At 36.1% G+C, this 23080-nt stretch overlaps 1 protein-coding gene across 5 annotated transcripts in view; it reads left to right on the forward strand.

Annotated features, from left to right (window-relative positions):
- The window catches only part of LOC145686756 (phospholipid-transporting ATPase ABCA3-like), a 156132-nt gene that overhangs the window by 44892 nt on the left and 88160 nt on the right, over positions 1–23080 (forward strand). For all 5 annotated transcript variants that reach the window (XM_081760390.1, XM_081760394.1, XM_081760391.1 and 2 more), the window contains exons 10-11: positions 1667–1822; positions 7201–7272. In XM_081760390.1, coding sequence (XP_081616516.1) covers positions 1667–1822; positions 7201–7272 — 228 coding nt within the window. The remainder of the gene's footprint in view (positions 1–1666; positions 1823–7200; positions 7273–23080) is intronic.

Consider the following 23080-nt stretch of genomic DNA (forward strand, 5'->3'; position numbering starts at 1 on the left):
GCGCCTTATAAAACAATTTACAAGGATGTTCAAGAAACAAAATCTCCACTTTAGTATCCTCACAAGGGAAAACTTTAACGGAATATAAAAGTATTTTTCGTTAGTTTCTTTAAACAACATGAGCTTACAGCTCTGTTCCTGTACACATACGTGTATAATGTATGGAAAACAAAATTTCATATCAGAGAATAAGAACAACCATGACGCTAAATACGTACAACGATGTTTCCAGATCAGATTTGTGAAGAAGACGAATAAATACCTGTGAATTCCCTCCTCTTAAGCAAGGTTAAAGATATTAATGGCCCATGAGGCATCTTGGTCTTACCAGATCATTAGTTACCTATGAATGAACACATACCTAATTAGTAACCCTTGTTAGTTTCTACATATATAGGGTGTTTCAAAACAACACCGACAACGTTTGGGAGGTGATTCCTGAGGCCAAGATAAGACAAAAAGTATAGACCAAACTGGATGCACAAATGCTTCTTTTCGGAGTTGCAGGCTGCCGAAAACATGAAAAAAATGAACTTTAAAGGTCATTAGCTCAATTCGATCAAGACTTCACTTTTAACTAGTACGTGCCCTATCCAAATATCCATGTTTCAGAATCCTGCGGTACTTCCACTACAATTTTTATAGAGGTAATTGGTGAGTACTTCAAATTATATGCCCATATCATAAATCCTTCTATAAAAATTTTTGCGAAAGTACCACACGATTCTGAATCTTGTATGTTTGGATAGGGCACATACTAGTTTCTAAGTGAAGTCTTGACCTGACTACGGTAGATCCTACAGTTTTGGAGCTACGGACCTTTAAAGTTCATTTTTTTCATAGTTCAAGAGCTTATAACTCCGAAAGGAAGCATTTGTGAACCCGTTGTTCTATACTTTTTGTCTTATCTTGGTGTCGGGAATCACCTCGCAAACGTTGTCGATGTTGTTTTTAAACAATATATATCATATTCATTTCTATATGGCTAAATTCCTTTCCTTTTGTAATTATTTATATTTTTGTGTTATTTACGTTTTTTTTTTAATATGCACGTGTTCGGAGAAGGCTGCGAACTTAACTTTGCCACGTAAAAGAAGTCATAAAAGAGTTTAAAAAAATTAAAAATACAGATTACAAGAAGTCCTTATCATATTGGAAGACAGCAGGGATGAATTCAGGGGGTTGCCCAGGGGGAATTTCCCTCCGGAGAAACTCAAAATTTCAATCACAAAATGTAGAAATTACTTCACCCAAACTCCCCTCCACCCCAAGAAGTTCACATCCCCCTTCCCGGGTGAAAATGTCTGAATTCGACACTGGAAGACAGACGTATGGAGCTTTTTTCAGACGTATGGAGCTTTTTTCAGACGTATGGGGCTTTTTTCATTAGATCTTTACGTGATTTCTTGTCAAATCTACCGATATGGCAACATAAATTTGGTATTGAAGAATTAAAACCTGGAACTCTAAAAGATGGAGCAAAGTCAGTATATTTTAGCCTTATGAAGTGTACATTTATATACATATTGTGATACAGAAGTCCATAGTTATTTGAACTTGCAACTTATAACCTTCAGTACCGGACAAGTTTCTTATTATTATTTTAGAATAGTTTATCAAAAATTCATATATGCAATTAACTATGTCATATTTTAATTTCTCGTAGCTACGGGAAGACAATATATGCAAAGCCAAACAATTGGCGGAAACTTGGTTGGACAAACTAGAACTTTCTGATGCAAAGGACAAGCTTGTTCAGAAGTTATCAGGTGGAATAAAGAGAAAATTGTCTTTAGGAATTGCCCTGATTGCTGGATCTGAGGTTAGGCTTATTAATATATATTTTAGTAGCATATTTATTTAGAGTAATAACTAATAAAAACTCATAGATCATAGTATGAATAATGAAAAGTCAACATAAGCTCTTTTAAAAATGATTTCAAAGAAAACTAAATATTAACGAAATGCTTCTAAAAATTTGAGTACTCAATAGGAAGTTTCCCTAGAGTTCAAATAATCTTCTTTGACAGGGTGTCTATTGGTCACGAAAGTCATGAATGTCACGAAAAAGTCACGAAATCAGAAAACGGTCATGAAATTCACGAAAAAGTCACGAAATTTAGTTTTTGGGTCACGATTTTTTCTTTTTTTTTAACTGTGCAAATGTAAGTACAGATTGGAAAATTTGTTCTATAAAACGTCAAAATTCACCATCAAAAATGTCTATGGCCGGCTTTAGACGCTACCAAATCGCAAGAAAAGTAGCATGGATGAAAATTCGGCCTAATTCGCACCCAAAGTCGCTCTTGAAAATGTTAGGAAATCTTATGATTTGGTAATAAAAAAAAATAAAATAAAAAAAAGGTCACGGAAAAGTCACGAAATTTCATTTTGGAATTTTAATAGACCTCTGTTTGAACATTTCCGTTTTTTTTTTTTTTTTGTTTTTTTTTTTCATATTCCTTGTCGTCTTAGTTGCATGCTTCTTTCTTTAAGTTATTCTTCTCTTCCAAGAAAATTGGTCTGAAATTTAAACTGACTATCCTAATTATATAAAACTACATGAACTGATATAAATTAAAGGGGTACTTCTGGTTGACGTGGAAAGTTGAAATTTGGCATAATTGTAGCTTTCCGGGACTAACCTACAGGAAAATTGTCAAAAGTGAATCTTTTTAATTTTTAGGGGGTCTAAAGGGGGGATGAATAATTTCCCCATGTTATTTAAATGGGTCTTTTTTTGGACCTATAACTTCATGTTTCAGGTACTTGAAATTAGAATAAAAGCTTGAAATTCGGTATGCTTGTACGTCTTCCGTAGTATTACCTAAGTAAATCAATAAAAATTTCCAACTTTAGAGTGGTTTAATGAGGAACTGAAAAATCTTTACCATGTTATTTATATGGGACACCTTTTACATCCCAAAATTATTGGGCACTTCCTGAAGGGCTACAATGATTAAAGACGTGATTCTAGCTTTTCGGGACTAACCTACAGGAAAATTGCCAAAAGTGAATATTTTTAATTTTTAGGGGTTCTAAAGAGGCGAAGAAGAAATTCCTCGTGTTATTTAAATGGACCTTGTTTTGAACCTATAATCTCATATTTTAGATACTTGGAATTGGAATAAAAACTTGAAATTCGGTATGCTTGCACGTTTTCATTAGCGTTATCCAAGTAAATCAGTAAAAATAAAAATTTTCAACTTTAGAGTGGTTTTATGGGGAACTGAAAAATCTTTCCCATGTTAATTATATGGGACATCTTCTCCACCCGAAAATGTTTAGGCACTTCCGGCACCATTAAAATGATGGAATTTGGCATGATTGTAGCCTTCCGGCACTAACCCTCAAGAAAATTATCAAAAGTGAATATTTTTAATTTTTAAGGAGTCTAAAGGGGGGATGAAGAAATTGCCATGCTATTTATATGAGCGTTTTCTTGGGATACAAAAATCTTATCTTTAAGATAGTTGAAATAGGAAAAGAAATTTGAAATTTCGTAGAATTGCGGGATAAGAGGTACGAGGCCATAGGCCGAGCAAACTCGGGGGTCTAAGTGCGGAGTCCTCAAGCTAGCCGAAGGCTAGTTAATCATGGTATAGTCAAATTAAAAATAGTGAAAACCTGCTTTTCCAACTATCTATAATCGAACTAGTACAAATGAAATATCTAGTTCAGTGCTCCATCCGATGTCTTGCAGGCTAAAGAAGATGGATGGTATGATCAATGAAGTGAAGAATTATGAAAGAATTTGTAGAAGATGATGATGATGGGCCGGAAAGGGAAGACTTCCGAGAAAACATACTTAGGGGAAAATGGGGCACAGTGAAACAAGGCACACAATGAAACAATTTGATTTACTCAGTACCTATCGGAAGCAAACGTTTTAAACTCAGATGGCAACACTACTAGAGTAGTACTGGCATCACGTGCTAGATTGCAAATGGTTACCAACTGTAGTTTTCGAGTTTTATATGATTACTGAATTTTTTTTAATGAAAAGTAAAATTTTGAACAGCTATATAATTTAAATTTTATGTTACTTAAGATGCTAATATTAATTCACTTTACATTAAAAACTATATCTAACGATAAATTTCCTAAAAATTACTTTATCTCCGTGAAATCTGAAGTTCGCTTCGTTTGAGGCCTTTGAATGGAGCTTGTTGCTTATAGTTAAAACCAGAGATCAGGAAAAACATATTTAAGGGCAACTTTAACAATTACTAGATCTTTTCGAACATGTGCATGTGCTTTCTTTAAAGCTCCCTAAAAGATATTTGCTTGAGATTGAAATCAGCCAAGAGAAAAAGTGTGAATTTTCCATAAACATTGACTTGAGTGTGTGCCATCTCGCGGATAAGGCCTGAATTTACTCCAACTAAAAAAAATCAGGATACCTTCCTTTTGAAACTCCCGATTTTCATTAAACTTGAATTGAGTTTCCTTTGAGATTTGAGAATTATTTCCATTGCTTGGAATTAAAATCGGTTAAAGAGAAAGCGACCTCCTTATAAATTAACCCATACTTACAGTGCATGACACCATCAGAAGGTTGTTTGGCTTACACCATGTACAACCCACCGATTTTCGAATTGCACTCAAACCATTGGGATAAGTATGGTTTGCTGGAAGTAGGCAGCATCCATCTACACGTTCTTGTCTGCCTCACTTACCTCCAACTTCCCCTATTCGATGACAATTACGATTTTCTGTGAGAAACTTCCTCTACTCAGACAGTAAGCCTCGTGCCCCTTACTAGAGGTATCAAGGTGCAAAATTGGCCGAATGATACGATTACGCGCGCGGGACAAATGTAGGCCTCTTCTGATGTAACAATCGTGTTTCATTTTGAGTACCGTCTCTCTTTTCCTGTGTCTTTCCTGCAGTTTGCCGTACTTTCAGCAAGGTGGCACGTACGGAAGTTGTTATTGAGAGTGGAGGCTGTCAGATTTAGTCTCTGGGACATGTCTCGTTTAGGTAGTGAAATCTTCTATAGTGCTGCCAAAATGTCTTGAGCCGTGGCAAATATGCGAACTAAAGCTCACACCCTCGCCACACCCACGGTTGAGCCAATAACGGTTCAACTGTTACTAAGCGGGAGAGCCTTAGCCAAAGGAAGTGAAATTCCCTTAGCCGATAGCTGCGCTCGGAACGGAAGACTAGGTGTCAAGGCAATGTGGTATATCTATAACTTGCTTGTCAACGAATTTCACAAAGCACTTCATGTATACTTTCGCTGGTAACCTTTGAAAAATACCTTTTGTTGGTGAATGTTTCTGCAAGGGTCTCATTTGTGCTTGGTTGACCACGATATCTTTAGTTAGCTGTGGTTATTCTACTGATTAAGTATTTTCCTGAAAGTGTTTCTCTGTATCTTTATAGAAAATATGTGTCTGGAAAAGAGCCATGATGTAGCCTTTCCAATGACGAGTTACTTTCGGCACTATTTTGCTAGAATCAATACGACATCGGTTTCATATTTTTAGGACAACACCCAAGTGACAGTAGCGTTTCAAATTGGTAGAATATAAACAGAATAATCTTATGTTGTTCTGTCAATAAAAAATAAAGAATCAAATAACGTTACGCTAATGCAACGAGTACGAAGAAATAAACACCAACGTCTAATTTTGACTCAAATGTAGGTGCAATCTAGAATTGATATATAATGTCATAACACCAGCAGAAATTGTATAAAGATTCGATTCAGAAATACTGGCATTCTAAATCAGTTGGATTTATGCAACAGAATTAAATACGATAGACGAAACATACGTTTTCCCTTAATGATGTTGTTGGGCCTTCATTTTTCTCCTGCCTAACGAATAACGTTTCTCCTTTTTCTTTTAAGTTTTAGATTTATGTAATTGATTTATGATAATTTTTAGGCCATATGATCTTCGGTTGCTTGAATCCTTGGTTTGGTAATCAAATCCCTGGTTTCGGAGTTCAAATGGACCTTTCTCGGTCTTACAAAGTAAAGACTCTATTAATCAGAACCCGTGATTTTATTTCATCTTTCTTTATCGTTTCATTAACATAAGAACTTCGAAAAACCCCTGACAGAGACTCATACCCTCAGAACCACCTAATATGGAAAATTAAGTTGTATATCATTTTGTGTTCATTTAATAATTGGTTGGTACAATTTTCTTTATCATTCAAGAGTATCCAATAAATTACTAACTAACTAACTAACTCTATGGCCTATGGAACCCGGAGGTTCAATGCCGCGTTCACAAAAGCTCTCCACTGACTTCTATCCTTAGCTAATTGGATCCAGTTTCTACTTTGTATTCCTATTTCTGCGAGATCCATCTTAATATTGTCCTCCCATGGGTGCCTAGGTCTTCCTAGTGGTCGTTTTCCGATCGGTCTTCCAGTCAAGACTTTGAAAGCGTTTCTACTTTCTTCCATTCTAGCTACATAACCTGCCCATCTAAGCCTCCTAGACTTGACGACCCTAACAATGTTGGGTAAACCATATAACTTACGTAGTTCCTCGTTATGAAGTTTCCGCCATTCCCCATTCCCGTTCCTCTTGGGTCCGAATATTCTTCTCAGGATCTTGTTCTCAAATACTTTCAGTCTATGTTCTTCTCTCAGAGTAAGCGACCATGTTTCGCAACCATACAGAACAAGAGGCATGATTATCGTTTTATATATTTTAAGCTTCAAATTCTTCGACAGAATTCGCGACGACAAGAGATTTTGAACCGAATAGTAACACAAATTCACTGCTTTTAGTCGACATTTAATTTCTTCATGAATATGATTTTCGTCTGTTATTATCGATCCTAAATTTTTGAAAGTATCCACTTTATCAAAAGTATTATTTAATATTTTAATGCAGCCACAATTTGCCGTATTACGGTCCCGACGCACTTCCATGTATTTAGTTTTCTTTGCATTTACTTCTAAACCCATGTCCCTGCAAGCGTTTAATGAATTACTCAACTCGTAATAAAATATATAAGAACTACTATGAAAATATCTCATACTGTCTCAAGTAATTTTATCTGTACACTAGTACTATTTATTAACGAAGTGGCCAGATTGAATACTTGTTAGTTTCATATCTTTTAAATATGTTAGAAAACAACACTATATATCATAAGAAATCAATGTGTATATATCATTGTAAGACATGCATAATTACTTGGCAATTCTGATTTGCTTTTCTTTATCATACAGGTAATAATTCTTGATGAACCAACCAGAGGAATTGATTGTCAATTTAGAAGACGTATATGGGACATTTTACTGGTAAAAATAGATACTTACTCATTTTTTTTTTTTTTTACGTATTTAACTTTTATTTTTTTAATGTTTGAATACAAATTATCTGATCCATCTTAATTTTTCAGGCTATTGGTTTATGTAGAAAAGAATTCTACTATCTTGAAATGAACGGAGATCTTAGTGATGTAAATTTAATGTTTTCTTTTTCTTCATATATATTTAAATATCCCTTACGTTGTCAAAATGATGCTTTCTATCTATATGTATATATATAGGGTGGTAATGAACTTGCCCGACAAATTGAAATATGATGATTTCTCACGTCAATATAAGAGAAAAGTTCGTATGGATCTGTGGGGGAGGGGGGAGAAGTGCATATTTTCGGAGCTAGGGCCGTCCAAAATCGCGATGGAAAAGACATCGCAACGCGCGTTTCTTCGAGCACGAGGAACTGTGAAGTGGTGGTTGATATCAGCTTAAGAAAGTCACATACATCATCCAAAAAAGCATATTTTAATAATGTACAATGGGTGGACAAGAAGTTCCTCATAGAGCGTAAGGAATTTCCAGACATGCTCGAACTTAAAGGTGGATCCAAAGTAGATGTAAATTAAACCTTAACAGTAGTGAAATTGGAATGTTCCGGCGGGTATTCGGAAGTGTAATGAACCGCCAGATCTGCAATTTTTCGTGTTCGAGGTATGATGTATTGTTTTATACTTTTGAGTGATCTAAGCTTCAAAATTATATACTTTTCTGTACGTGTCCATATGAACTTCCTTTTTTTCTCCTAATTATGATGTAACGAATCTCTTACAGTTTATCGGTCGATGTAATATTTCTTAAATTAGGTTTCATTTATTAATATTAATACTATTTTGTGGGGCCTTGAATAAAGAGTGAGAAAGACTCATAAAATGCTTCGTGTGGAGTATTGACTGTATGGGTCAGAAACATGGACATTACGTAAAAGTGATGAAAAACCACTGGAAGCTTTCGAAATGTGGGTGTGGAGAATACGTGAGAGAATTAGCTGGGTCGAGCGGAAAACGAATGAGAGAATGGTAGGGGAGAAAGAACAATTTTAGATATTATTAAGAAGAGAAAGAGAAACTGGTTGGGACATTGACTAAGAAGGAACTGCATATGACAAACGTGCTAGAAAGTATGGTGGCAGGAAAGAGAAGGAGAGAGCGAAGTAGACTAATTAATGGACGATATCAAAACAGAAAAATCGTACGTGAAGACGAAGAGGTTAGCGGAAGATCGTGGAACATGGAAGCTTCTCAGCTGCTACAAGTGACCTGGCAATAATGGAAGAATATCTATGTATATTGATGATGATGATATGAAAAATATATAATATAAAATATAGTTTTTACAAAGTTAAAGACATTTAGATATGCCTGAAAAAGATATCAGTAAAACCAATCTTTAAAATTCATGTTAATTAAAAAAAAACGTGTAAATAAATGGACTGAAAAAAAAAGGATGGTGAAGATATTTAACACCCTTGAAGATGTTGTATTAGAAAAATATTTGACTGCCAGTATTCTTCAATATAACTATTTTTACACCTCGTAGATCTACGACTCAATATCACAAAATCATTCATGCCTCTATTAATTTCACATAATTGAATATAAACTAATTATTTGCTGAGCAAAACTATATATTTTCATTAAAATTCAACACGTGTTACAGTTTCGCTAACTAACTCTTTGGCTTCATCAGACACTATGTAATACAGGATAACTGTACAATCGTATATACAATGTAAGGTATATACGATTGTACAGTTATCCTGTATCTCATTGTGTCTAATGAAGCCAAAGAGTTAGTTAGCGAAACTGTAACACGTGTTGAATTTTAATGAAAATATATAGTTTTGCTCAGCAAATAATTAGTTTATATTCAATTATAACAAGGAAAGCTTCTACTTATGGAAAATATCACATAATTGAATTACGCTGCAGAATATACATTTAATCAAACTTCATCTATCACTCTAAACAAAAACATTTATATGACAATTCACTTTTTTACCTATTGAAGATTATTGCTAAATGTAAATACATACAATTAAAGTGATTTGGAAATTTACTTTTCAGGTACTGTCAGTGAACAGACGAACCGTAGAAGAGCGTAAATAGTAATTCCCTGCGGCGAAGGTTCATCAAATGTTCACACACTCACTGATAGTAACTGAAAATATAATTTCCAGGTCAACTTTAATTTTATATATTTACATTCTATCAGACCTTGCTTTCATATCGACAAACTAAACACAACAACACACTGTGCAAGGCTATGTGATAATATATTAAATATATAAAACATACAATCAGTAACAGTTTCAACACAATAACTGTGTCTTCATCAGAGTTCCACTCCTTCTGGCTACTGGGGAGTTCGTCACTTCTTATACACTTCCCGGAGATCAACTTTAAATTAGGTTCTGCTCCTTCATTAAAAGGCAAAAAGTAATACTTGTGCTATTACTTTCACTTGTACAGCTGAGCACTTGTGTCCACACTACAAGTTGATCTCCCAGAAGAATACAAGAGGTGACCAACTTCCAAGTAGTCAGAAGGAGTGGAAGTCTGATGAAGACACAGTTATTATGTTGAAACTGTTACGTGATTGCGTATTTTATATATATTATCACATAGCCTTGCTCAGTGTCTTGTTATGTACATTTATCAAGAGGTATAAAAGTAAATTAACGTCGTCAAGAAACTTGATTTCCTGTTTTCATACGGAAGAATATACAACCACCTCCAAACAGTGAAAGTACCTATTAAATCATTAACGGATTTTAAGTCCAATACAGCTTTCAAAACTGAAGACTTCATTTACTTTGCTCTCTGAAGGGCTCCGTTGTGATTTACATGGTAGGAAAACATAGGCATTTTTTGGGGTCAAAAGATCCAATATATTTCAGGCAAAAATTTTCTTGTACCCCTCATATCTGGAGAACTACATATAGTGTAGCAAAACTCAAACTATCACTTAACTCAGTATGATGTGAGTAGTAATCGCGTGACTTGAGGCCATTTTTCCGCCCCCTGGAGCGTGGCGCCCGCCGCCATAATTTTGCGCCCGGCGCCCCATTTTGGGGTTATGCGGCCCGGGGTCAATGACCTAGCGCCCGCCGCCGCCGCCATAATTTTGCGCCCCGGGCGCCCGGCGCCCAATTTTGGGGTTACGTGGCCCGGGGTCAATGACCTAGGGGTACATAGGACCACCCCTTTTAGATTTTGGTAGGAGTACCATGGCCCACCCCCTAAATTTTGGCAGGGGTACCTAGGACCATCCCCCTTAAATTTTGGAAATTGCCAAATCTAAAAATTTGGTGTGGTAGCCTAGGACCATAGTATGTACACCTTGTCTCAAAAAGGTTGAGCGCATTCTTTATTGGTGTTTTGAGACAAAAATTTTCTAAGTCCAGCTTCGGGTATCTTCGGGAAAAAGTAAGCCAGGTTCGAACCTCCAAGCCAGCCTTTGCAATCGGGAAAAAGTTTGCAGATTTGTTTTTCTTCTTTTAAATATAATAAGACTTGTTACCAAGTGTTTAAAAAAGCAACATTGATTGAAATACTTAATGATACAATATTTCGAAACTTTTTTTTTAAATGTCAGCACATGCTTGTTTGTCATTTAGCTCTCCATACGTAATGGAACATTTAAATACGTTAAAGAATCTTTCCATATGTAAAAGAATGCTCAAAGTTAAGAAATAGAACATAATTATCGCCTGAGTACTAAAATAAAAGTCAAAGTAGAACAGAAACAGCGTTTGTAATGGATATGAATGTCATAATTATCTTGAGATCCGTTATACATCGCTAGAAGCATAATTCTAGAAGTAATTGCGTTAGCTCATTGGTAAGCTGTCGGATTTCAAATCTTAAGGTTGAGAGTTCGAATCCCGTCTAGGTTAGTCCTTTTTTTTAAATTATATTTTCCGCAATGCATGAAAAATTATATAAAATAATTACATTAGAATACATAAGTTGTGTATATATAACATAATCATTGCAGAACATAGTAATTATTACGTTTAAAATATAACATCTGAGATAATTTTCACAGTAGGTCGGTATTATATATGAGGATGTAAATACAACTTAAGAAACTCGTTCAATAGCAATAAATAAGTTATGTAGTGTATTTATTTGCATCTATTTGTCATACAGATGTAACTTCTCAATATTCTCATTACAGCATGTCATTTACATTCGTGAAATACAATATATTCCTACGGATATAGAAAGTGTATAAACAGAGTATCCAAAGTCGTATCCTGCTTCAAGACACATAACTTTTCCCGATCCCCTTAACGTCACGGGAAGAAACACAAACTCTCGTTAGAACGGAATGTCGTTACTTAGAGTCTCATTCGAATACGTTGAATATGCTTTTGTATATTCATCTCTCTCTCTCTCTCTCTCTCTTTCGCTTTGTTTATGTGTGTGTGTGTGTGTGTGTGTTGCGGAATATCCCAAGTTGAATACAACATTTGTCAAGTATATGAGCATCATTGTCATCGAATACCAGAAATTGAAAGTCGTGTTTCTTCAGGTTGGGTTTGCGTGTTCATGTTAGCTCACTGGTAGAGTACGGACTTGCCAATAAAGAGGTCATGAGTTCAAAGCCTACAGCTAATAATCATTCTTTTGTTAGTAGGATTGCACAGAAATCGGATACAAGGAGTGGTTTATTTCTAGAAATATTTTCAGAAGCGTTTAGGAAGCCCTGAAAAGGGCTGTTTTCGGGAGTTAAGGCGGGGACATTAATATTGTGTCCAAGACCCTTCTGAATTTATTTCACGCTCCATTCTTCTGGGCATGGAATCTATTACATGGGTGACAAATCTATCTCCTTCCCCTACCTCCAGCCATGCTTTGGAAACAAGATGCCACAGGTCATCCTGAGTTCTTGGTGGATCTGCCTCAGGCCAACTTTCCCTTAGAGTACGCTTCACTTCTGCCCACATATTTTCCATGAGATTGAGGTCTGCTCCACGAGCGGCCAGTCGATTAAATCAATCTCAGGATGCCCTGCGAACCATTCCTGAATCACACGGGAAGTATGTATTGGCGACTGGTATTGCTGGAACTGAATTACACCATCAGGCTGAAATACTCGTACAGATAGCACCATGATATTACTGATAATGTCTAAGTACTGAGCATTGTCCAGATGTCCTTCAATTCTATGAAGCTGTCCTGCTCCGCGACTGGAAATCCAACCCCAACATAAAATAGATACATGGCCACTGCGATTGCAAGCAGCCACATATCCATGGTCATATCGGGTGACTCTCGGACGATACACAAAACGGCGCCCCTCCTTTGATGTTGTGAATATGGATTCATCTGAGAAAACTACGTTTTCTCAATTGAGACCCACATTCGCCTGTGCAAACGCGAGACGGTAAATTTTGTGGTCGTCTGAGAGTTTTTCCTTCACGGCAGCAACACGGCCACGTAACCCAGCATGACGAAGCCTTCGCAGAGCTGTATGCTTTCTACCAGGAAAGAGAGAAACTTCCCTTAGCTGTCTAGACGTCCTTAGTGGGTCTAACCGGGCTTCGTTTACTAATCTCGCATCTTGGGCTTCGGTTGACACATGCGGACGACCAGGAGATCGTAAATTATCAGTCTGACCTGTAGCACCATATTTCCGAATCCATCGCCTTCCTGTAGAGGCCGGGTCACCTACTCGCCTGCTAGCTGCAGTTGCAGAATAACCTTCCAACTCCCATAAAGTAATTACTGCTGTACGTCTATCCATAGTTACCAATGTTCTGAGCTGTGAGAAGGAAGCAATAGGTAAAAGCTAGTACCTGACGTGTGATTGGTTACTTGCACGACACGCCTATTGTGTTGAACAGCGTTGCCAGATCTAGCATAATGATGCTAGATCTAGCATAATTTGCATGTCTCTAGCATCTAGCATCTTGCTTTTAGCATCCTGCCCAAATCTAGCACAATTTCAGCAAGTTTATCAGAAAGCCGTAAAACTTGGAGATGAGAAAGAAGTTGGTCGTGGGAAGAAAAAGAACGGCAGAAATGTATCCTCTTCCTCTTCCTCTTCTGCCGCCCCCCCCCCTAGCAGACGATTCCCAACTCCCCTTATGCTGCGAAGTAATTTTCTTTCAAAATATGTAAACAAAAACTTTGCATTCATTTATACGATATATACGCCATTGAGTCTGGCAACGACTGCATTAATTTAGCTGAGTTAAAATTTTGGTGCGTGAAGTATTGCATTCTTGCTCTCTGTGTATTTTAAGTTATGTTATCGTATCTCAACTTCGTTTTTTTTAAACTCCTGAATTAGTAATTATGAGGATCTAGCATAATTTGACCGAATCTAACATAAGTTCGATCAGGTTTTGGAATAATTCCGAGCTGTGAGTCTGGCAACGCTGGTGGGGAACGACTTGGTCAACGACTCGCGAAAGAAATCTGAAAATGGTGTGCCGTAATAATAATATCAAAAACAGTTTTTATAAAGGAATATTAATACATACGAAAAGCTGTTTAAAGAATGAATTGTTATACTGACTTTACACGTATAAAAACATATACCATATACCAAACAGATTGAGCGATATGATGATAGCTGTTTTGGGACAAACTCTTTCGAAGTCCAACTTCGGGTATCTTCGGAAAACAGTAAACTAAAGCTGCTGGTTCGAACCTCCAAAGCCAACCTTAGTAATCGGGAAACGATGTACAGATATGTTTTTCCTTCTGTTAAATATAATAAGACATGTTGAAATGGTATTAAGTGTAGAAAAAAGTAACATTGAAATACTTAATGATACAATATTTCGAGACTATGTATTCACACTCTCGTTTCGTCATTGTGATTTCCATACGGAAAAGAGCATTTACGTATGAGCTCAGTTATATTTCAGAAGCAGCTTCCGAAAAGCGGTCATGTTAGCTCAGTGGTACACCACCGAGCGTTTAAATCGTGAGTTCGATACCCGTTCAGGTGAAATTCTTTTATGATATTCTACTTTCCTCAATGCATGAAAATTATGTAAAATAGTTACATTACAATTCATCAGTTGTATATATCAGTTGAATATATATATTCATATCATCAGTTGTATATATCAGTTGAATATATATATTCATATCATTTCACGACATAAGTAATTCTTATCTTTAAAATATAACATCTGAGGTATTGACAGAACGTCGGTGTGTTATGTGTGAATATTGAATACAAATTTAAAAAATCGTGTAATAGCAATAAATAAGTTATGTAATGTATTTATTTGCAGCTACTTTCATCGCAGATAACTTCTCAATATTCGCATTACAGCATTTAGGTAGAGCATATCGAAAATCGGATCGTGGTCCAAGACAAAAAACTAGCTAGCCCCAAACTGTCACGTAAGAAATTCGCGAATCGCAAAAGTAAAGTGAAGAGATTGAGAGCGGTAATTCCTTAATCGCTCTCTCTCAAATCTCTCTTATCTGCATTTATACACATAAAAGTGTATGTATGAATGTTCCAACATAACTCATGTATGCCTAGGGCAGGGTTTCTCAACCTGGGAGTCGCGGCCCCTAGGGGATCGCGAAGATAGGCGGAAGAGATAAATATAGTTAGAATCTAATACCAGAAATTATTTTTAAATATTATTTTTAATTTTGTTCTGATAGGCATACTTTTGTTTTTTATACACACTGTAAAAAACAATAAAAAATAAGTCTACTGAACATTTTCAAAGGGTGTAGAATTCGTGTTACTATTCGGTTCAAAGTCTTGTCGTCGCGAATTCTGTCGAGAAATTTGAAGCTTAAAATATACAAAACGATAATCATGCCTGTTGTTCTGTATGGTTGCGAAACATGGTCGCTTACTTTGAGGGAAGAACATAGACTGAAAGTATTTGAGAACAAGATCCTTAGACGAATATTCGGACCCAAGAGGAACGGGAATGGGGAATGGCGGAAACTTCATAACGAGGAACTACATAATTTATACGGTTTACCCAACATTGTTAGGGTCGTCAAGTCGAGAAGGCTTAGGTGGGCAGGTCATGTAGCTAGAATGGAAGAAAGTAGAAACGCTTTCAAAATCTTGACTGGAAGACCAATCGGAAAACGACCATTAGGAAGACCTAGGCGCAGATGGGAGGACAATATTGAGATGGACTTCGCCGAGATACGAATACAAAGTAGAAACTGGATCCAATTGGCTAAGGATAGAAGTCAGTGTAGAGCTTTTGTGAACGCGGCATTGAACCTCCGGGTTCCATAGGCCATAGAGTTAGTTAGTTAGTAGAGTTGTTTAAAAATGAATTTAAATCAAAGAGGTATGATATAAAACTAATGAGAACTGTATATAGAAATACTAGAAAAATACACATGCAACAAAACCTGCACATTGAAATACAATTAAAATTAAAACCTAATGAGACACCTAAGCATGGTGTAATTTCACTAGTTCAGCAATGTCCGGTTCAATCTTCATGACGAACATTATCAAGCCATTTTCAACTGATAAGCGATTTCTTATCTTTGTTTTAATGTTTACCATAAAAAACACACTTTCGCACAAGTACGATATAGCAAATGGAATTATTACTTTTAAAGCAGCAATCCCCAGACCAGGATATTCTTCTCTCCTCATCAGGCAGAACTTGTCCAAGTCTTCGTTACAAAAAAACAGTTGCAAAGATTTGTCGCATGATCATTCTATTATTTGGTCAAGAAGTTGTGGGCTTAGATCGGATACGTTAATGGCCTCTTCAATGAAGGAGTTTAACATCCATCTTGAACCAGCACCTTCGTCGTTGGGAATATAGATATTACAGTTACTGTATCCACTGTCAGTGCCGGGCGCCGAAAAAAGGGGCCACACATTTCGGAGGAAGTGTGTTACTCGTGTTAGGAAAGTGCATGTGCACATGGGTAAAATAGAAGGAAAAACGTAATAAAATGTGCTCAAAATTAAGGAAAGGTAGGGTTTATTTTGAAAATGTTATTGAGCTTCGTGCCAACCATGGTGGCGCTTCGTAGCTAGTCTGTCGACGTCACTCATATATACGGTGACATCGTACTATACTCTCGCCCCGGGCGCTGATTTTCCATGGCACTGTTCACTATAAACAAAAAATGGATTCTACTATTATAGAAATAGGTATGTTAAAAATCCCACACAAGCTTATTATAAAACAAATTATAAAAGGGTCGCTGGCAAGAGCGTGTGATAAAAGGGGATCGTGATAGGAATTAGATTGAGAACCACTGGCCTAGAGTAATTTTAACCACATTTCTTATAGTTTCGAAAAGAGTGCTGTCGGGTTACCTATGGTGAATGGGAGGGGGATACATATAAAAGATTGGTAGAAAATGATCGATATTAGATTCATAGTTTTCGGGGTCGCTTAGATAAATAGTGAGACTTTCAATTTCGCTTAACTCCGATTAAGCTCTCATTAGTAGGGATGGGCACGAACGACTTTTCTTTGAAACTCGACTCGACTCGAAACAGACATCTTTGAGGTCTACTCTTGGACTCGGCGCGAAAAATATCTTCCAACTCGACTCGGATTAGTAAAGTCGAACCAAAACGAGCAAAATCCTGTGTGTAGTCCTCCCTGGACAATACATAGACAATAATTATTCTATCATCAATTATACTACTATTACTACAAATAATAATAATAATAATAATAATAATAATAATAATAATAATAATAATAATAATAATAATAATAATAATAATATTAATAATAATAATATTAATAATAATAATAATAATAATAATAATAATAATAATAATTATTATTATTATTATTATTATTATTATTATTATTATTATTATTATTATTATTATTATTATTATTATTATTATTATTATGACAACACCGTGTACAAACATGAACAATATATGGTTAGTAAAGGAATACTAAAAGCTAGTTGACTGCCGACGTCGGTAGTCATGAACTCTACAAGGCAAAGACATCGTTCATTACTCTAACCTGTAAGCGTCGGTGGACTATAGATGGTCAACTATTGACCTCTCGCCAGAAATTGGTGGCCCCGCAGCGACGATCCGTGGTGGCCCAAGTTCCATTTTGAAAACTTTACTACCAGCAGCAGAGACGCGATGAAACGCCAACGAACCACAAAATTACTCTCCCAAAATATGTCAAAATGCCTATATGTGTGATTTGTTTATATTTAGGTGAATCAAAAAACACAAAACAAATACCCGGGGTGGACGCAAACTATCAATATTACGATTACTAGGCACGTGTTCTTCTGACTTCCCCACGGAAACGATCATAAAAAGCTTGGTTGTTTAAGGATAAATCATTGACGTCTTAATTTAGCCAATCAGACAAACCCCTACATCTCGAGTTCTAGAAGGTGATACCGTGAACCGTTTCAGATTTATTGCTTCCTGGTGGAGTACTATCCATGAGCAAAATTTGAGCATAATAGCCGACATGCATCTTCGGTGCCTCTTATCTTTAGTACAATTTTAACCAGAGATGGTGTGGGTCAATGAAAATTTGATCCACGACCCACCATGACCCACTATCATCCACCACCCAAATGCCCCATTGGCCCACTCTGATCCATCAACCATCGTGATCCACTCTGACCCACCACCAACTATGAACCACTCTGAACCATTGTGACCAACTCCGACCCACCAAAACCCATCGACATCAACTCTGACCGATGGCCCACGTCCTCCTCTCCATTGGCTAAAGAGGTTACACTTGTAATAAAACAAGACTGTGAAATTGTCATTTATCGGAGTTTGAATTTCTACCGTTAATGGCTCAAGCACCTCTCTGTTACAATACTGGTGGGTCTGACCTTTACGATATATAATGGCAAAGTGTTTCTCATCTTCCAAATTAAAATGAATTTAAATTTATCATATATAATTATTTCTTTGTTGCCTTACAGACACATTTCAGTAGAAAATAGGGTGAAATTTGAAAGTTTCAAATCAAGGAAAAGTAGACCAACGTAAAAAAAAAAACAGAGAGAGAGAGAGAGAGAGAAACTAATTTTCTATATAATTAAGCATGCCGTACTAATTGAAAATGCCCATGTAATTAAGTTTAGAATACAAATTTTATGGCCATTTTTCTCTAACTTTATGGCTTGATTGCCTTATGCTCGGAACGCTCCATATATTAAACACCAGCTTCAGCAATTATAAATAGAAAGCAGTGGGTATAAAATTCAAAAAGAACTTTAATTTGCATTACTCAATTTGTTTCTCAACTAATATCAATCGTTTTCGATTATTTTTACAAATCAACCCACTACCAATTTCCAATATATAGAAAATGCACCCCCGTCCCCCCGCTCATAAAAGATAATTTTAAAAAATGCCAGGACATATTCTCTTTATTTTTAATAAAGAGTTGTATGCTGAATTTCAGCTCTCAGTTGAACGGCTTGTGAGATACTCAATTTTTCGCTCATGTGGTTCGGATTCCACGTTAATCAGTAGGTCCACGTCTCATATAGCCTCGCTGCTGAAAGGGACGCTAAACTAAACTCAACTCAACTCAATTTTTCGCAAAAATTCGGACTTCTACTCCCCCTAAGGATATGTATTATAATGAAAGTGACACGCGTATGATAGCTTCCCAGTTGGGATCGGAGCCTGATTATATACCAAACGTCAATTTATTTGACTTTGCAATTAGACCGTGATGATTACGCAGACATAGTTACTTTCAATTTTTTATGATACATATCCTTATTTCATATGTTACAGATGATTCAAAAATACTTTTTCAAGCAGTTAGCTCCTCTAGAATCTCACAGGCTGCATCCCAAAATCCAACTCCTACTATCCTATGACAATCCAAAAGTGACTGAACTGTTTTTATCAGGAACAAATGACAAAAGAAAAATGGAGATCTTGAAAGTAAAATGTAGAAAAGCTCGGTGCCCCCAATAACTACATATTTATCCGCCCCTTCATCCCGAACTTAAAAATAAAACTTAATTCGAATATGGTTAATTAGTGAATTTATTACAGTTAAATTCCACTCACTACATGGTACAGCTACAACTATGTAACAAAAAATAACAACTGTGAAACATGTTCTGAATTACTATTAGATTTCTTACGCTATTATTAAACATATTAGAATAGTAAAAGAGGATTGTTCGTGAAATAGTATATTTGCTCTTGATTTATAACTTTTTCATACGGAAAAAAATAAAATATTATTCAAGTTTTAAACTTTGCACTCTGCAAATATGTTGCCCTCTAGGCAATGGGACTAATGTGAAATGTGGACTATTGTGGACTAATGGGAAATGCTGCACTGTTAGCGGCGCTGAAAACTTACGATTCGATTCTAATATCGAATGATTTCGATATCTTTATGTCGCTACGTAACCACCCTGGGTGCTAATGGGAGCTTAGTTTTACTTGAATTGAAAGTAGAAACATTCACCTAAGCGACCACGAAACTATGGATTCGATACTAATATCGACCCGTTTCTAGCATTTTTGATGTATCCCGACAGTACTCTTTTTCCAGACTGTAAGAAATATAGTTAAAATTGCTCTAGATATATCAGAATTATGTTGAAATACACACATAAATCCACTTTTATATTCTGTATAAATAGAGAGTGAGCGAGCGAGCGAGCGAGAGAGGGCGACAGAAGGCATCACCACTTCCACATTGCAAAAGCATATATCAGGAATTGAATTGAAAATCTATGTAAAGACTTTCTGCTGTGGCATGCTTCATAAGGACAATTCCAGTCTGCTCACGTGACCTTTGGGGTTCATGAATTTTTTTGTGAGCGTTCCGACTTTGGATTCTCTGTTTATACCTTCTGTTTATGCATCGAATAACTTTTCAAGAACATAAATGACATTCTGTATTATGAATGTTGAGAATTACCCTCTATATGACAAATAGCTGCAAATAAATATACTACATGATTTATTTATTGCTATTGAACGAGTTTCTTAAGTTGTATTTACATCCTCATATATAATACCGACCTACTGTGAAAATTATCTCAGATGTTATATTTTAAACATAATAATTACTATGTTCTGCAATGATTATGTTATATATACACAACTTATGTATTCTAATGTAATTATTTTATATAATTTTTCATGCATTGCGGAAAATATAATTTTAAAAAAAGGATTAACCTAAACGGGATTCGAACTCAAAACCTTATGATTTGAAATCCGACAGCTTACCAATGAGCTAGCACAAGGACTTCTAGAATTATGCTTCTAGCGATGTATAACGGATCTCAAGATAATTATGACATTCATATCCATTACAAACGCTGTTTCTGTTCTACTTTGACTTTTATTTTAGTACTCAGGCGATAATTATGTTCTATTTCTTAACTTTGAGCATTCTTTTACATATGGAAAGATTCTTTAACGTATTTAAATGTTCCATTACGTATGGAGAGCTAAATGACAAACAAGCATGTGCTGACATTAACAAAAAAAGTTTCGAAATATTGTATCATTAAGTATTTCAATCAGTGTTGCTTTTTTAAACACTTGGTAACAAGTCTTATTATATTTAAAAGAAGAAAAACAAATCTGCAAACTTTTTCCCGATTGCGAAGGCTGGCTTGGAGGTTCGAACCTGGCTTACTTTTTCCCGAAGATACCCGAAGCTGGACTTAGAAAATTATTGCCTCAAAACACCAGTAAAGAATGCGCTCAACCTTTTTGAGACAAGGTGTACCTCTATCAGTATTGGGTGTCTATGTCGTTCCCTTTCATGGGTAAAAAATTGCTAAAAATTCAAATTTCGGGGGTTTTTGATCTAATTTATCCCCTTTGATGAGGTATTATTACCCTATATAGTTATATGGGCGTATACAGGGGTCCATTACCTTTCATAACATATGGGTATATTAATGCACCCCTTGAAAATTTGGGAGTGGTACCTTGGCCCACCCCTTAAATTTTGGAAATTGACCAATTTAAACATTGGGTATTATAGTACAGGACCCTAATATGTATCATGATAAATTTGGGCGGTCCACCTCGTTTCCTTCTAGGGGTACAAAATTGCCAAAATATAAACGTAAGCAATACGTTATACCACGTGTTTGGTTTTTGGTCGATTTTATCCCCTTTGATGAGGTGTTATTATCCTATATAGTTATATGGTCATGTATAGGGGTCCATTACCTTTCATAACATATGGGTATATTTGTGCACTCCTTTAAAAATTTGGAAGGGGTACTTTGGCCCACCCCTTAAATTTTGGAAATTGCCCAATTTAAACATTTGGTATTATAGTACCGGACCCTAACATGTATTATGATAAATTTGGGTGGTCCACCTCGTTTCCTTCTAGGGGTACAAAATTGCCAAAATATAAACGTAAGCAATACGTTATACCACGTGTTTGGTTTTTGGTCGATTTTATCCCCTTTGATGAGGTGTTATTATCCTATATAGTTATATGGTCATGTATAGGGGTCCATTACCTTTCATAAGATATGGGTATATTTGTGCACTCCTTTAAATTTGGGTGGAGTACTTTGGCCCACCCCCTTCAAGTTTGGAAATTGCCCAATTTAAACATTTGGTATAATAGTATAGGACCCTAATATATATTATGATATCCCTTTTAGGGGCACAAAATTACCAAATTTTACTACAACCACGTGTTTGGTCTTTTGGCCCAATTTATCCTCTTGGATGAGGCCCTATTACCTTATATAGTTATATGGACGTATACAGGGTTCATTATCTTTCATAAAATATGGGTATATTTGTGCACTCCTTTAAAAATTTGGGAGGGGTACTTTGGCCCACCCCTTAAATTTTGGAAATTGCCCAATTTAAACATTTGGTATTATAGTACCGGACCCTAACATGTATTATGATATCCCTTTTAGGGGCACAAAATTACCAAATTTTACTACAACCACGTATTTGGTATTTTGGCTCATTTTATCACTTTGGATGAGGTCCTATTACCTTATATAGTTATATGGACATATACAGATGTCCATTTCCTATTATAAGACATAGGTACATTTGTGCACCCCTTTAAAAATTTGGGAGGAGTACCATGGCCAATCTTTTAAATTTTGGAAATTTTCCAGTTTAAGCATATACTACTGGACTCTAATATGTATCATGATAAATTTGGGTGGTTCACTTCGTTCCCTTTTAGGGTACAAAATTGCTAAAATATAAACATAAGCAATATGTTGTACCACGTGTTTGGTTTTTTGATCCAATTTATCCTCTTGGATGAGGACCTATTATCTTATATGGTTATATGGTCATGTATAGGGGTTTATTCCCTATCATAAGACATAGGTACATTTGTGCACCCCTTGAAATTTTTTGGGAATGGTACCTTGGCCCACCCCTTAAGTTTTAGAAATTGCCCAATTTAAACATTTGGTATAATAGTACTGGACCCTAATATATATTACTATAAATTTGGGTGGTCCACCTCGTTCCCTTTTAGGGGTCATTTTGTTCCGCTTTAGGGGTGAACATGGATACCGTACATGTGTTGCAATCGTCCCGAGTTCGATTCTTGGTGCTAGTTTCAGGAAATGTTGAATTTAACGTCTCCGCAAAACGATGATGATGAGAAGTGATAGGACGAAGACATGAGAAAACATGAACTTACTTGATTGAGGATTGAAGCAGGGACCTCACACATTAGTGACAAACGCGGATGGGATGATGTGATTTTGGACCTAATTAGTAACTCTCGTTTCCGTTCATGGATTAAATAAAAAGATGACTCTTTGCTTAAATCTGATTAGTTCATTGTTCGAGC

This window comes from Thermobia domestica, chromosome 5 (genome assembly GCF_964235325.1).
Source record: "Thermobia domestica chromosome 5, izTheDome1.hap1.1, whole genome shotgun sequence".
NCBI lineage: Eukaryota > Metazoa > Arthropoda > Insecta > Zygentoma > Lepismatidae > Thermobia > Thermobia domestica.